Genomic DNA, 16,683 nt, shown 5'->3' with positions numbered 1-16,683 from the left:
GTCCTCAGCGCCCCCAGCTTTCAAATAATAGTGGGCCCCCCCAGCTCATTTTATTCTGCTTACATCATCTTCAAATCGGTGGCATTATTCACTGCATTCTTAACAGTGAATGATGAACGACTGCTCAACCTACGGGGCACTACATTTGTATGATATGTTTTTTATGATTAATGTTATATATCAACTGATTATTGTGAATTACAATGAAGCCCAAATAATAAATGATCCAATATATTTGAGGACTGCAGTGATTTTTTAATTTTTTTTTTATTGCACTTGACGGAATATCAGTCATCTTCTTTCACCGCCTGAGGAGAAACTCTTATGATTTAGCCCCACAGCTTCCAACCGTCCGAGTTCATGACAACAATGCACAGTGGAGTCTTTTCCAAATGCAAAAATGCAACTATGAAAACATTGACACACAGAGTTCAAGATTTCTGCGCTAGAAAGATGCATTCTGCACATGAAATGCTCGCAGAGGAGCTCTGCTTTGGATTAATTGCGACCAGCCAAAATGGGTTCCGGTACTGTACAAGTTCAACTGATAGGAGGTGATGTAAAAACCTGGCAGCACAGCCGGCACTAAACGGAAGCCATTATTAAGCAGATTATGTTGTCTGTCTATAGAGTGTGCGTTTGCATGTTGGTATATCTCCGCTAGGAGTGATGGCTTCCAACAGACAGGTCCATCTGTCACTGTGGCGACGGTGCCGGGTGACCGTGGGGGAACTGTCAGACGGTCTGCAAGGAGTGAAAGGCTCACATCAGCAGCCAGGATGTGACAGCCTGGCAGAGTACAGCTTTATTTAGCCGGTGTGTGTAAACAGTGAAATGAAATGTGACAGACGAGCGTACCAATGGGACTAAATAGATGACCGGGGAGAGCATGCATGCAAAAGGTAAAAAACATATGGAACATCACGTTCTTGCAAAGAAGGTCACGGCGCTTTATCATAATAAAAAAAAAGAAGATACTGAGGAATGTTTCGCTGCACAAACGCACACATCCATCCAGAGGAGACCCCCAGCGCAGATTATCTGCAGAGCATTGTCATAGTAACAAAGGATGGTGCAATGGGGGAGTTGTACAACTCGCCCAATAGCTACGGAGGTGTGAAGAGATGGGAGATCGGTGATGGTTGAGGGGGGGAGAGAGAGAGGCTCATCCTCCTTTTCCCTGTGCAACAAGCAGTGATTCACAGGCACAAGCCTCCGGCAAGCCAAAGAAAATGAGCGGAGGTGAATCGTGGGCACCTGGCGGGCAGACCGCCCCCCCCACCCCATCATTGCTTTTTGAGGACTGCAATGCTGTTCGTTATGGTGCCACTGGAACATGCAGTCAGCAGAATTTTTAATGCGAAGTGAGCAAAAAATACGACGCTTCCTGCCCATACAGGGAATTGATTTCCTGCTTTGGTCTGCGCAGGGACCCATCATCAACGTTTATCTCTTTCTAATGGGTGTGTACAAGACTGTCCACATTATACGGGCCTCATGCCGGTAACTGTGGGTTTATGTGGGTTATGTAGGTTCACGTAATGTCTGCCAATCGGTGTGTGTCCTCAAAGATCTCTAGTCCGTGGAATGCTTTTGACATTCTCAAGTGCCCAATATTAAGCCAATAAGAGCAATCTAATGTGGCGATGATCCGCTTGGTGTTTTTACCCTCTTAAAGCCGCACGCCCATGAAAAAAAACAAAAGGAGAAGACACATTTCAACCCACTGTCTGACTTCAAGGGTATAATAAATCTCTTTCAGACTGCACTTAAAAGGCAATGACAGGAAAGGCAAACAAATGCAAGCGAGAGGAAATACACCCGTCTGTGCTCGAACGCCATCAATGCTCTTAAGAGTTTTACAAGTAGCCATGCAGATAACCTGAGGTCTCTGACATTTGTTTGGGTATTTAGATTCTTATTTACTCAAAAGAGATAAAAAAAAAGTGTGCAGTGGAGGGGTTCATCAAATACACAGACATTTGTGAAATAGTTAATAACACCTCTTGCCTGTGTTAGTCCCTCAACCTGCCATTTGTAGTCCGCTGGCTACGTGGGAGGAGAGAAAAAGGTCCATCTCTCATTCTGTGATAAGAGTGCGAGGCCTGAGTGCCCAAAAGGGACTAATGTGTCACCATTGATTGATGAGTCATTAAGTGTGTAAGTGTGTGTGTGTGTGTGTGTGTGTGGGGGGGGGGGGGGGGGGGGGAGAGAAGGAGAGCAGAGCATCATGGGGGTTTGGTTGCCGCTCTTTCATCATCTCTCTGATTCTCTGACATCCACCGTTCTCGTCCTCTCCCTTCAGTCTGCAGCTGCCTCTGCTTACGCTTTCTCTACATGGCTACAAGCAGTTGCTGCAACCAAACACAATGTACCTTTGCATTCATTGCAGCACCGGCCAGGCCTTACAAACAGATGGAAAAACTAAAGTTACGAATGTAACTACGGTTCTATGAATCCTGGATGACCGCCAGAGGCTGTGCCCAGTGCTAAGCACTGCCTCTGGCGGTCAGTAAGGATGAAATAGAACACACTCTGCATCCACGCTGAAACAAATTGGCCTTTTTTTTTTTTTTTTTACAGCTGACTAATGACGTGAGCTGCAGGACTATTGAGAGGCTGCGTTTCAAACCCAGGTTTTCACTGAGTAAAGGCTGCACAGCAGGTGTATGCGTCCCTATCGACCCTGTTAACATGTACACCTGTTTAAAGGGAGCACGGGAGAGGAAATTAGCGTCTGTGCTACGGCAGGACATCAGGGGCCAGAATGAATTATGTCAGCTCATCAGTGAGGGCAGGAGAAGACTGGCAGGGGAAAATGAGCACATTAGAGCGGTGTAATTAGACAAATGAAAGAACACTGTTTCATGAAACACAGACCTGATTGAAGTAATAAATCATAAAACCTCTGTGTCTTGGGTGCATAACCTATGAAAACCTGTCAAATCTCAACCTGACAGTCTGATCTGCGGGTGGTCTCTCTCTCTCTCTCTCTCTCTCTCTCTCTCTCTCTCTCTCTCTCTCTCTCTCTCGGTGTGTGTGTGTGTGTGTTTGTGTGTGTGTGTGTGTGTGTGTGTGTGTGTGACTGGCGCAAAGATCATTTTTGCAGACGAACAAAATAAAAGCTGGAACCCTCAAATGAGATTCACACAGCCATGTTTTCACACCGAGATCCATGAATTGCAGGTTCTTCCCCCCCCGCACACTGTGGCTGGTGAGGCAGAAAAACAAATGCTCTCATTTTCACTCCAGCTGACTTGCTGGAGTGAAAATGGTCACACATGCTCATATATGGTGAGAAAGACAGTGGGATTGAGGGGGCCTTAACGAGTGTGTGCCGCTGGCACGCTGGTCCTCGGGGATTGGCTCCCATCTTCATGTGGGCGAGCGGGTGTGAATCTACATACCGACAGTGGAGGAATGGGAACAGGGAATGGGGATGGAGGAGGGGTGGATCTCCACCAATTAACACTCCAGCAGGCTCGTTCTACCTCGAATCCATAATTGGATGCAGGACCGTTCAAGACCGATGCCGAGTGTGTGTAGGTGTGTGTGTGTGTGTGTGTGTGTGTGTGTGTGTGTGTACATGCACATGGTCAGAGACGAAGAGATCCTTGATGGGTGTAAGAAGAGACAGAGTAAAAAAAAGAGCACAAGAGAGAAATGGATGTATGTGTATGATAAGCAAAGCCGACATCACGACCCCAATTAGAGGCCAGTGCGTCTTGTTGCTGCCGGTGGAGCGAGCCGGAGTGAGAAAGCACTGAGGAGAGGAAGAGCGGGAGAGTAATTAAGGCACCGTATCTGGAACCTTGGTGTATGCTCTCATGAGTGCAGCAGTGTGTGTGTGTGTGTGTGTGTGTGTGTGTGTGTGTGTGTGTGTGTGTGTGTGTGTGTGTGTGTGTGTGTGTGTGTGTACAGTACGTCAGACATGTATGACAGGAATGATGCAGTGTGGGTGGTGCATTGACTTTATGTCAAGCAGAAATACCAATCATTCTCTGGTCCCAGCTTTCCCGATGTGATAAATGTGATCATTCTGTTTTATATCATCGGAAACGGGATATTAGATGAATACATTTGAAGACTTTTCTATGCTCTACGGGACCATTGCCTCAATAAGATACAGTTTAAAAAATATGAAATAATAAAAAAGTATTCATATCTACCGTGTCTGATCAAAAAGCAAGTATCTGACCAAGGATTCAATGGCAGGTTTGAGGACTTGACAGCTTTAGGTATAGTGCTACGGACACAGGTTCGATATGATGCAAGACAAAAAAAAAAACTAAAAGTCAACACACCACCCTCAGTCCAATTTGTAATTTGGCTCAATAATTACTGGCTGTGTTGTGATGTGGGAGCCATTAGGCTCTTCATCAAAAAGGATCTTGGTAAAACACACTGGAGCCAGCACTGGGTATATAAATGTGCCAATGGAAGAAGTGCAGTGAGCAGACTTTTGCTCTATTATTCATCTGCATGAAGTACTAGGAGGGCAGGTCCAGCTAGAAGACACTGTACATTCAATTGGCTTTCATAATTTGTTTCCTGTGTTTGTTTTCCTCTGCCGACTGGCATCCTTCGTTCCAAAACACTAAGTAGGATAAGACCGACCATAAAAGGCAATGCTTCAATTAAAATGCCCCATAAGCATTATCATGATCCATACCTTTGTCTTTTAGCGCAGAGCCGTTCCTTCTATCGCAGTCATATCTGTCTGTGGCTATCAAAGCTAGTCACTGCATCTACACAAGCCCTGCTAAACTGCCCTCTGTTTTATTGACAGCCCATTAAGCCCCTGATGAGGCTCTATCACAGCACAGCAAAAGCCAGCGAGGGGGAGTGGACCGATACGGTCTGTGTCAACACACACACACACACACACACACACACACACACACACACACACACACACACACACACACACACACACACACAAACCTTTTAATTACTTGAATTAATAAGCTCCAAAGCAAGCTATGGACAGTCTGAGAGTCTGATGGGGATTGCAGGGAAAATACCAAAATTCAATCATTCCAGTTTTATCCTCCATTCAGTTGCTTTGTTTCCATTTCGTGTTCCTGTGTGACAGGGATTTTCAATCAGAAACCACCGCAGAAGAAGAACATTGACAACTAACACTGGAAATGTATGTAAACAGCTCATATACCAAGCCGGATAGTGTTGTGGGGGGATAAAAGGCACGGCAGCACAATCCGAGGCATCTTTAAAGCGACTCATTTTAACAGGGAAATACGCTTAAAGTCTGAAATAATCTAGACATGTTTGTCAACAAACAAACACAGCAGACAGACACAGAGGGGAGTCAATAAGAACCTGGGCAGAGAGAGCAACCGAGTACGAGACAGAGCGGGGGAAAAAAGAGGGAGAATATTCAGACGCTGACCGGAAACACCAACGAAACTCCTGTGATGTTTTCCCTTCTTATCATAGTTCCTTCATCTCCCCTTTTAACTTTTCTTTCTCACTGCCTCCTTTCCATTTCAAGGCGGCTACGGTGCTCTGACTGTCAATACTGTTTAGTGTCAACGCCTCACTCTCTCTCTCCCACTTCCCTCCTCAAACGTTATGTCAACTTTCTCTGCGGCTCCTTTCCTTCTTCCATATCATAATAATCCCTCCATCTTGCAATCGCGCCTTTGCTTCCAACATCTATATACATGAATACATAAATATGTGTATCAATAAAAGAGCTCTCTGTGAGCTGAGACAGCCTATTTATTATTTTTTTTGTCATCAGCATCGAGCGGAAAAGAAAGGTTTCTTTGGTTTCGCAATACCAACAGTTACAATATAGCAAAGACAATAAGCATGCATATGGAGGGGTCGGCCTCCTCTCACCTCTCTGCACCAGCATGGTGACCTCGCTGCCTTTGGGACATTTGCTGAGCAGGTCGACCACCTGGTTGTGAGACATGCTCTGCACGTTTCTCTTGTTCACCTCCACGATGATGTCGCCCTCCTTGAGGCCGCGGCAGCGCGGGTAGTCCACGATCTGCTTCACTCTCTGCCCTCCGCCGCCGGGGCTGTCAGCGATGGTGAAGCCGAAGCCCTTGTCTCCTTTCTCCATGTGTACGGTGATGAGCTCCGGTTGCGTCGCGATGGACGAGGCCAGGGTGACCACGTCGCTGGGGTAGCCGTGCTGGGAGGAGGTGTCGGAGGACGCCTCCGCCGACGGGCTGTGGGGCCGGGGGAGGCCGTTGAGGGGCGCCCCGCCGTTGGTCGAGCCGATGTTGTTGTTGTGACTGCCGTGGCTGGACGGCGAGTCGTAGCTGTGGGAGGCCTCCTGGCCGTTGACGATGATCGGGTCTTTGTTGTCGATGATGGCCACCGAGGTAACCAGGCTAGTGTTGGGGTCGTCGGGGTCAAAGGGCAGCGGGTAGCCGCGGCACAGCTCCAAGTTCACCATGGAACCGATTGGGATGGACTGGAAGATCTTCACAACTTGGGCATGGGTGTAGCCCAGCACACATATGTCGTTGACGCTCACGATCACGTCCCCTTAAAAGGTGGAGAAGTTTTATTCAGAATGTTTGGAATTCATCTGTCAAAGCTCTTTCATTTCACATTTTAGCCTCCTTACTTAAAACCATATTGGGTACACCAACCTGTCTCCATTTTGCCATCGAGGGCAGCCGGACCATCGAGGACCAGGCTCTTGATCTGCAGGAACTCGTCTGGCTCGTCGCCTCCCACGACAGTGAAACCGAACCCCCGACGACTCTTTTTCAGCTTGGTATTGATAAAAGTCCCCTTCAGCTCGGATCGGTTCCGGGTAAAGAAAGGCTTCCCTCCTGAATACACAAATGCAGTCAATTACATTTATATCTTTCTGATAGACCGATGTAACAACCCAAACTGAAAGAAGCAGCTTTGGGTTCACTAAAACTGTTCTCCATCTCTTGGCTCACTGGCATGAAAAGGGTTCTCCTCAAAAAACATACAACTAACCTTTACTCTCAGTGATCAGTGCAACCGCGTATAATGAGTGTAATGGCTATTGACTGTGTTCTGATCCAATGACATAACATGAATCAAAACAGACTGAATAGAACAAATAGATACCAAAAAGACGAGTGAGATGGCATGTGGTAGAAAATGGGGGAAATAACCAAATGAAGGTCACATGATATGAGAGAGGGCTCTGCCTCTGTGAACGGCTCTTATCATTCAACACTGGTTGCGAGGGTTTAATTAACACAGAGATATCCACGATACACATTTCACAGTGGTCTTAAGTCTTGAGAACAATCTAAACCCAATTACTCATTCATCCCTTCTCTACCTCATTATCTGGCATTAAGGACACAATGAAGCAAGATAGGAGATGGGATCAGTCTAAATCAAAAGCTGGAGTGAGGTATTCATCCACCGCCTTCGCTGTCGAGAATGTGAGGAACAACAGCTGAACACAAGGACCGGCTGAGCTCTAACCGTTTATTAATAGACATGTGAGCCACATGCCACAGAAGATGACTTCACGCGCTTCACAAAAATGAATCTGATGTGAGATGTTGGCAAAGGCGAAGGAAAGAATGAAAGCTCGTACATTACAGAGAAGGGACGACAGAGGAATGTGTGCTTAGCGACCAGCAGCACCACATTAAGTTGTGCAAGCGCTACGGCTTAAGCATTCAATGAAAAATGCATTACCCTTGGAGTCAGTAAGTGTTCCCGTGTTTGTGTTTTTTGCAGGTTGTGCGTCTGTGTGTGTACTGCCTAGTTTGAAGATCATTTTTTGTGTGTCATTTTTGCCTTTATTTGACAGCGTAGAAATTGAGGGGGGGGGGGGGGGGGTATGACATGCAACAAAGGTTCCAAGGATGTTTTTGGTTATATGGCATGCACTGTAACCACTTAGCTACCAAGGCGCTCCATGAAAAGCATTTTTCAGAACAGGAGAGAAAACTGTGAACATAGACGGCGGCTTTATCCACAAGGGACCCAGAGATGTAAGAGCAAACCAGGAAGCAGGAGCAATATGAAAAGCAGGGAGATGGAAACGGAGATTTCAAATGACGCCTTTCTCCAGAGGAATGTCAAGGCCACGGACAGCACAGAGTTGAGAGAGACAGAGGGTGGGATCGAAAGAGAGAAAGATAGACAGAACCAACAATTGAACGGAAGCAGAGAGCGAGCGAGCGAGCGTGTGGGGATGTGAGCTATAACATAAAGAGATTGATGAGGGAAAAAGGCAAAGACGTCCCGCAGAGCAGCAAGGGAGAGTGAGAGGGAGAGACGGGGTGAAACAGTTAATTCTCTGCCATGGCTGCGCTAATTAGACACGCTGCTAGTGGGAGGCTGGCATAAAAAGGAGCTGGCAACACACAGTAACGGCTAGACACTGTGTCTGTAGGTGTTTGTTTCGCTAAATGGTGGGTGAAATCAGGCCATTATTTCACGCAGAAATGGGAGCATCATAATAGAGGTTCCATGTAAATCAACATGTGGCCGCAGTGAAGACAGAAGTGAAAATGTATAAAAAATAAAGCTGTCCCTCGCAGACTTTGTCGGTTAAGAAAATACAAGCACTGCTCTCTTGGAAAAATGTAGTCTAATGTACATACCGGATGAGTAGAGTTAATATTAAGACTAAATGGATACAGAGTGCAGTCGATACATAACTGCTCCTCATTCATGACAACTCAAACACGGCCTGAGGCGAAAACAAACTGCACTGCACGATCTGAATTTGGTTCCAGTCGTAATAAGCTGATCTGGGTGACACAGCCTGGAAACAGAAACGTAACAAGCAGTCCTGTTTTTTTATGAAGTTTCACACTGGCGTTATTTAGACGGGAACTTACGTTTCTGTCCCATCGCGTTGGGCATTGGAGGTCCTTTCTGAGGGTCCCTGTAGGTCTCCTGGTGGTTGGCAGCATAGCTGGCCAGCGGGGCCCCTGCCAACGCCGAGTCCTCGATCCATTCTGAAACAGCAAGAGGCACATGTTCTCTAGACGGGGTCCGGACAGGTGCACAGTTGCCCTACTTGTCTCAGAAACTGGAGCTTAGGGCTCCGGGACAACACAGCCTACTGTGCTGTGTGTTTGGGGAGAAAACCCATTTTGCTTTTTTGTGACTCTGGAGGAACTTGTGAAGGATCCAGTTCCTCATAAGGGCTCTCGTCTTTGATTAATCACCTTGTTACGGCATCACGGCACCAATCAGACTACCACCTTCATTGAGATTCTAAATGGTGCGATAGAGTCAATGCAGAAGTGAAAATAATTGGGAAAAAACCCTGCTTGATAGTATTGAGTTTTTCTGAAGAGAGATTGAGCTTTCAGACGGGGAGTAAAATCAGCAGGTAATCGAGTAGAATCGAATGATTTCTGCTGACTGAGCAGAAGGTGGAGCGCGATAGGAGACTTCCCATGTGGGCCGGCCTGCATTTACAATTAATCTCAGTCTGCGGGGCGTCCTGTGAATGTATAAGGTTTAAGACAGGAAGCAGGAGCAGCCCAAGGTTATCAATTAGCTGCGTTTTGGCAGGTTTGCGAGCTAAAGCGCGACTGTTAATACGTATAGCACTTAGAGCTAATTAGGAAAGAGACTCTCTTTAGAAAGCAGATCATTGAAGACAAACGTACCTTTCTTCACCCAGATCAGGAAATAAGCTTTCAAGTTATTACCACAAACAAGTGTCCGAAAGCGACACGGAAAACAGAAATTAACTTCAAAAAGGGCTGCGTGTTGCAGCCGCAAATAATAGGTATGCCTTTATGGAAGGGCACTTAGCAAATCATAAGGCAGTAGCAGGCAACATCAAGAAATACAGCAGCAGATAGTTGCTAGAAAGACACAGTCTCGCACACACGCATACAGAGACATATGCAGCTCACTCAGTCAAACACATGAATAGAAAGAAAGGAAATGACGCCCTTGGTGGGGGCTTGTGAACGAACCTCGGATGTAGCGCTCACCTTCGGGTGGCTGCTGGCTTTGGGGCTGAGGCTGCTGAGGCTGCTGCTCCAGCTGCCTGCGCCTCTTAGCCTCCAACACTGGATTCTCATACTGGGTCTTCCTGTTGATATGACTGTTGGGACGGAGGAAGGAGGGACGAGTGGATGGAGGTGGAGGAATAAGGAAATGAAGGACGGGAGGAACGAATAATAGGAAACAGAAAATAGGAATAGAGAACAGGATGCGGGACGAGAAGTAAATATCAGCAGGAGAGTGGAGCGCAGCAGGGTGGGAAAAAAAACAGACACAGCAGAGAGGAGAAGGTAAAAGAGGAGGGAGAGATCGGGTCAAGAGAGGGAGGGGACACATGGCGATAAAGCTTTCATTAATACACAGTGGAGCAATACACATGCATCCATCCATACTTCATACATACACAGGAACACAATCACGCCCACAAATCACGTCAAATAAATCCAATTTTGATTGATTTTGGCTTAATTCACAGAAGCTCCCAAACTTCCACACAACACACCCTAAGATGTTTACCACTAACCTACCAGCACTGAGAAATTACACCTGAAAGCTCACATTGTACACCAAATGAAGAAGATGAACAGGAGGAAGACATTGGAGAGACAAAGAGTGGGGGAAACATTGAAATGCCACAGACTCGAAGCCCCCAGGTGCTGCTTTGAAAAACATCAAAAACGCTTGAAACATATTCGTATTAATGCTGAGGCCCTGGGGCTTTACACAAGATGCAAGATATACACACACACACACACACACACACGTCGCATGTTTTCCCAAATGATAGCGACAAACAAAATGGCCTACATTTTGCAGTACACAAAAGACCAAAATAGCTGCAGTGAAAATCTAGCGCTGACGTCTTACTGCAGAACTGTACATGTATTAGAGCTGCTTCTATTTACAGCAAGGTCAAGAGTTTTTTTTGTTGGAATGAAAACAAGTGAAATTATTTCTTTTCATTTCTTCTCCTTCCTGCATGTGCGGCGTCGGCCTGTGCATTCACATAGGAGTGTTGGATGCCGGTACATACTGTACGTCACTTACTCAACATAGTAGACCCCATACACTGGATCGTCTATTTTCTCCCATCCTGGTGGAAGCTCTAAAAAAACAAAACAAAGAAACAAGACAAATTGTGAGTGAGACAGAGGAAATGATGGAAACTCAAGGCTGTAAAGCTGCTGGGGGCCGTGCCATTAGAGGCAAGGCCAGTCGAGACCTTTTGCCTCTACGTTGTGACTGCCTGTCAGTCAGTCTCCAGGGCCCGAGCGACTCAACAGCTTCACAGGCGTCTGGCCTCCCCCTCCCCCTTCATCCTTGTCCCCTCACACTGCTGACATTTCCACACATCAGATAAGAACGGTGCAAGACCCCCTCGGGCGGAGAGAGGTGAGAGGAGGTGAGAGAAAAGGAGTGGTGATGAGGTCAGAGCGAGGACGCGAGGAAGAAAGCAAGGAAGGAAAGACAGAGGGGGAACGACTCCAGACTTACAATGTGCAGAGAAAACTGAGAAAATTATGTTTTTCACAATTTTTGCATAATGGCATATTACCTTATCTTTTCCTCATAATAATATGAATACTTTCTTATTAATCCGATGCCTTTATTAGTGACAACATACCTGTCCTTGGCTAAACACAATGGCAGTGTGGTTGCGGTCTGTCTGTCTGCTATCTGTTGTTTGTGTCCTTACATAAGTCACCCTTTGTGGATTAAGACTGCACTAGGACTTTATTGAAAACCTGCTTCATGAGGAGGAGGCCTTGAACACTTTTACAGACTTCCAGAGAAAGTAAAGTAAAGATATGAATATGACTGGGCCCACTTCAACAGCTCGTAATTGCCCGCTGGTGCAATCTCGCTGTATTTCTACAGCGTTTGCCAGAGAAAGTGATGCCGTTGTCTCCGACAGAGCCGTCTAAATTACAGCAGCATTGGTTATTGGCTGGCCTCCACATAGATAACGTCAGAGGCTACAAACACAGAGTGTCCAATAATACTCTCCTGTGATGTATCAGTTTTACATATCATTACCCTCCGCCAATTAAGCCTCGGCCTGTGTGCAAGTAGATGGTAATTACAATCATAAAACTTGAAGAGCCTCCCTCTGCTTTCTAATGAGGAGGGCCCTTCGTTGGAGTGGAGTCAGCAGCAGATGCAAAAAAAAAGAAAAAAAAGAAAAAAAGAAAAGCCAGATGGGAATGTTTAAATTGTATGCACGTGACGCATACCGCTACAGATTACAGTCTGTTAGACCAGGTAGTCAGCGAAGCGGATTTAGAGCAACCACAGACAAATCTGCATTTAGAGTCGTCAGTTTGACGCTTGCAAGCAAATCGAGTTACTACAATTCCATATTTTCAGCACCTTTTAAAAAGGCGGCTAACACAAAAAGCACATGCAGCAAAAAAAAAAAGAAAAAAAAAAAGGAATGCAAGGTTAAAGCGTCGGTGCAGATGAACAGGGTGAACCCACAAAGCGGGCATGGTGAATTATCATTCAGATTTCTGAACTGGAACGCTAAATGGAATGCGGTCCCGCATCGCCTCCCGCAAAATTTTAATCACCCACTTGATTTCACACTGCGCTGGTTCCGCTCCTGGAGGAGCACCTGTGACTGTGTGCACGTGTGTGTGCATGTGTGTGAGAGAGAGAGAGAGAGAGAGAGAGAGAGAGAGAGAGAGAGAGAGAGAGAGCGAGAGAGAGAGAGAGAGAGAGAGAGAGGACATTTGGTGCTGCAGCCTTCTTAACAGTATGGTGTACACTTCAGAGAGTGTAAAAGTAAATGAGAAAGACAAAGAGAAAGAGATCTGTCCCTCATCAAGCAGTGTTTTCTGCTCACACTGTGTCCTCACGTCAGCTTCAGGAATAGATTGTGAATTCAAGGGGGAGTCAAGCATGATGAATGACATTTGCACTATTTGCATCTCATTCTCTTGATACTGTGCAGAAATTGATTTCTCTGGAGTAAGCATGTACTACAGAGGCACTTTGAGTGTGTGTGTGTGTGTGTGTGTGTGTGTGTGTGTGTGTGTGTGTGTGTGTGTGTTCCTAAAATGATCGAGTCTGCTCCTCCTCAGAGCACTGAAGTTAATTGCGTTCCTCTGCCCACCTGTATTGGATTGTGTTGATCAATAATTATTGAACATGTTCATCCAGTCGAGGGCTGACTTATAGACTCGTCTGATCTGATGCCTATAACATGGCAGCTGTTTAACACATTAACCAATGGGAGCTGCTAATGAGACTGAAGGCCTGGAGATGATGTTCTGTGTCTGCTGAAAACAGCCTCCTGCTGCTGCAGGAAAATGAGAGCTAATGGGATATTTCTCTATGAGTTACCCCTTTCACATGACATTTGGTCATCAGACTAAATGTTAATAGAAAAAATATTGATTAATGCAGCTTTAGCAGATGATGAAAAAATATACTCAATTTTAATACATATTTAGGGCTCCTATACAAGTTCCTGGGGCTGATGAAAACCTTTCCAATCCCATTTTACAAAACTGAAACTGGTTACAAATCAAGCTAAAAGAAGACGTTTCATTCAATAATAATAAACAGCACATTTGGCATTTTTCCAAATTCTACGCAACCAAAAGTGAATAAAGTGAAATGTGTGTATTTATCCTTTTTGTCCCTGTATTACAATCAGTAATCAGATGTCTCCTCTAATGGAATGGCATCATTCATTATCTGTGCATAACGGTGCAGGGCACGGTCTCCAGACACCATTTATCCTGCACAAGCGGCCGCGCTGCTGTGTCTGATAGGTTCGTTAGTGTGCTGATGGGCCACAGGTAAAAAAAATAATTAAAAAGGCTTGTTGTCGTCTGGCTCAGACATACACCCATTAGGAAAGCATGATTGTAAGATTCTTCCTCGGACTGTCTCTCGTCTCTTATGTATGAAATGATGTGTGAATGTGTCTGGTTTGCTGGTGGCGTGTGGGAAAATTGACAGTTGTGTCTGAGGCCGGCTTTCTGATCACACCCAGTGAGTGTTTGGTAAAAAAATCGAAGCCACACACTGAGAATAGACTAGTAAAGGTCAAACCTCTGTCAGCCTGGCATAATGTGTCATCTCTAGATAATTAGAGTCATCTCTCACCAACAGCAAATGACTCTGGTGGTGGTGTTTTCATGTCATTATGTAGATGAGCACTATTAACTGACTCCACTTGCTAAACATAAATTCAGCTGGAAGTTTTTGAGTTGCAACAGTTGAATCAGATGTGTGCAAACGGCAACGTGACACTGAGAGTGATGGAGTGAGAGTGTAGAAGATGAGAGAAGATCCTACCTAGGTCATTGTCCAGCTCCTCTGTGTGTACCCCTTCTACTCAGCGGGAAGGACAGCACGGCAGCACAGGATCGTTGTGAAATGGAAAGAGAAGAGGGACGGGGAGGGGGGGGGGGCACATCTGTGAGTCAGTTCAACAACATCTGAGACCCTCAGCCTCTAGTGACAAAAAAATCACAAGGCATGTTTTCCCCAAACGACTGGATCTGTGTGTGTGGTGTGATCCAGCAGTTTGTGTAGAATTTTGAATTTTCCGTGACCCAACACTGACACCCAAAGGCTGCTGAGGGAACTGCTGCCCTCTGTGATTTTCAGGACAATACACTGAGAAATAGGAAGTGAACAAAGGAGTTTTCTAACCCAATCTAAACACAGGGTTAGTTAATTGGACATATGAAAAGGATCTAAAACTAGTAATTTACTTACTGAACAGGTGTTTGTTTCTGATTGTTCTTTAATAACAATGAGACAGTATGGGAGAAACCTGGATTTCTACACTTGTCAAGATAAATGAATAGAAGAATTCGTAAGTCAATGCGTAAGTCAATGCCTGTTCAATAGTCTGTGTCATACAATGGGTTTGTATTTGAAAGGAGTGTAACACATACATAGAGGATTTTACATAAACACAGAGAATCTCATAGGTAGTCATGCTCATGAACGTACCATCATCTTCACATTCTTCCAAGGGTTTCTGAGGCTTGTCCAGGCACCGAGGGTCTATCCAGGAGGTGGTCTTTGTGTTGTGGCTAAAAGGAAAATACACACAAATAAAAAAGGACCGTAATGTGTTAGAAATATCCTCATATCTGGTTTGTAGCAATAAGGGTCTTTAAGATTTTGACTGGATCAAAGATCACAGTGCTTATTTCTAGATGAAGATTTGCTGGTTTATCGTAAACTAACAGGACAAAAAATTTGAGCCTTCATAACAATTTAGCACAAATAACGGCAAAAACAAAACACAAAGAACTCTTGTGTGATCGCTCACAGAAAAAGCTCTTCCACCATTTACTTTAATAACAGACTGCAGAGAATTAGAGTCTTGAATAAATCAGTGAACCTGGTCTATGCTCTAAGAGTATAGTTAACAGAATCGTACATGGTCACAGTACTTATACCAGACTTACCTCTTTGTACTCTGTATTTAGGATGTTTTAGGATCTAGGTCTAATGAGTAACAACAAAAAATAGCAAAGAGGAACCGCTATAAAATTGACCTGTGATACATTTTTCTTCCCAAAGTTCTATCATGCAGACATAATTTCCCAGTTTCATATTGAAATCTACTTATATGCCTTAGTGGCTGCATGTGAATAACATGCTATTTATTCTCCAATATATAGCTTGTGATTTAGGACTTTAAAAAGTCCCCACTTTCTAAAGCTTTCAATTAATGTCCACAACAACATATATCACATAAAGCAGAAACATGGATCTACAACTACAAAGTGAGTACGTAACTGTATGAAAGCCTCAGAAAAGGTGCCTTGTTTCTATACTTGATATCAGAATAAAAAGTGGAACTTTGCCTTCGAGTTAACTCACTCTATAAAGTAGACCTCTCCGTTCTCGGTGTAGGCCATCTCCCAGTTGTCGGGCAGAGTTCCCAGAGGATCCTCCGGGGGAGGATGGCTCAGGTGAGAGTTGGACTGCTGAGTGCTCTCCGTGGTGGCCGATGGTGAGGGGGTTCTCCCAACGTAGGGCGGGTCACTCTTGCGGGGGGCAAAGGGGCGCACCGAGTGAGAAATCTCGTCGAATTCACTAGAATCTCCTGCAGAATTTAAGGCAAACGTGACTTGGTGTTAAGAAGATTTTGAGTTAAAGGATGCTGAAACCTGAAACACTTGTACGTTAAAAAAGTAGCAGTGGAAACAATTTGGGTGCCACAAAAGCAGCCTCTAAACCCCAAAAAATGTCAACTAAAAATGGTTTTCGGAGAAACGATTGAAATCTCATTTACCTGTACAGTCAAGAGTTAAGTCCAAAAGATGGTAGTAGTTGAAGAGTTTTTAAAAAGCTTCATCTAGCCACTATCTAGCCTCGGTCCAAGGACTTTCCAAAGCATTCACATAGTTTTCAACTAAAATCACTGTGTTACACTCACGGCTAAAGAGACATTTCCTTCAGTTAAAAACTGCCGAGTGGGCAGTTCACACCTACAACCGTGGCGTCTGAAGTGCTAGCACCTAATTTCCTGTTATCTCATTTTCACACTCACACTAGACTGGCCCCCTCACAGCTAACGCAATCACAGGCGGCAAATAAACAACTTTCTGTCCCACCTTCTCAAAACACATGGCAGAAGCAGCTTTAGGGCTGAGTCAACCTCCATACAATGCCACACTGACCTACTAACACACAAGAGGAGATATCAAAACATGGGTGAATATTAATACTCAAAACAATCAGAGC

The 16,683-nt window shown here is 45.1% G+C and overlaps 1 protein-coding gene across 7 annotated transcripts in view; it reads right to left on the bottom strand.

Annotated features, from left to right (window-relative positions):
• Positions 1 to 16,683, bottom strand: part of magi1b (membrane associated guanylate kinase, WW and PDZ domain containing 1b) — a 121,521-nt gene that overhangs the window by 25,584 nt on the left and 79,254 nt on the right. For 6 of the 7 annotated variants that reach the window (XM_068720426.1, XM_068720429.1, XM_068720427.1 and 3 more), the window contains exons 5-12: positions 15,817 to 16,042; positions 14,935 to 15,017; positions 14,269 to 14,304; positions 11,008 to 11,065; positions 9,930 to 10,060; positions 8,832 to 8,951; positions 6,633 to 6,818; positions 5,866 to 6,525 (exon numbers count right to left, since the gene is read on the bottom strand). In XM_068720426.1, the coding sequence (XP_068576527.1) occupies positions 5,866 to 6,525; positions 6,633 to 6,818; positions 8,832 to 8,951; positions 9,930 to 10,060; positions 11,008 to 11,065; positions 14,269 to 14,304; positions 14,935 to 15,017; positions 15,817 to 16,042 (1,500 nt within the window). The remainder of the gene's footprint in view (positions 1 to 5,865; positions 6,526 to 6,632; positions 6,819 to 8,831; positions 8,952 to 9,929; positions 10,061 to 11,007; positions 11,066 to 14,268; positions 14,305 to 14,934; positions 15,018 to 15,816; positions 16,043 to 16,683) is intronic. The other variant, XM_068720428.1, reaches the window with a different exon arrangement.

The sequence above is a fragment of the Cebidichthys violaceus genome, unplaced genomic scaffold (genome assembly GCF_023349555.1).
Source record: "Cebidichthys violaceus isolate CVI_PGR_0920_01 unplaced genomic scaffold, fCebVio1.0.p SCAF_25, whole genome shotgun sequence".
NCBI classification, from domain to species: Eukaryota; Metazoa; Chordata; class Actinopteri; order Perciformes; family Stichaeidae; genus Cebidichthys; species Cebidichthys violaceus.
This window is presented reverse-complemented; position numbering and strand designations above follow the sequence as displayed.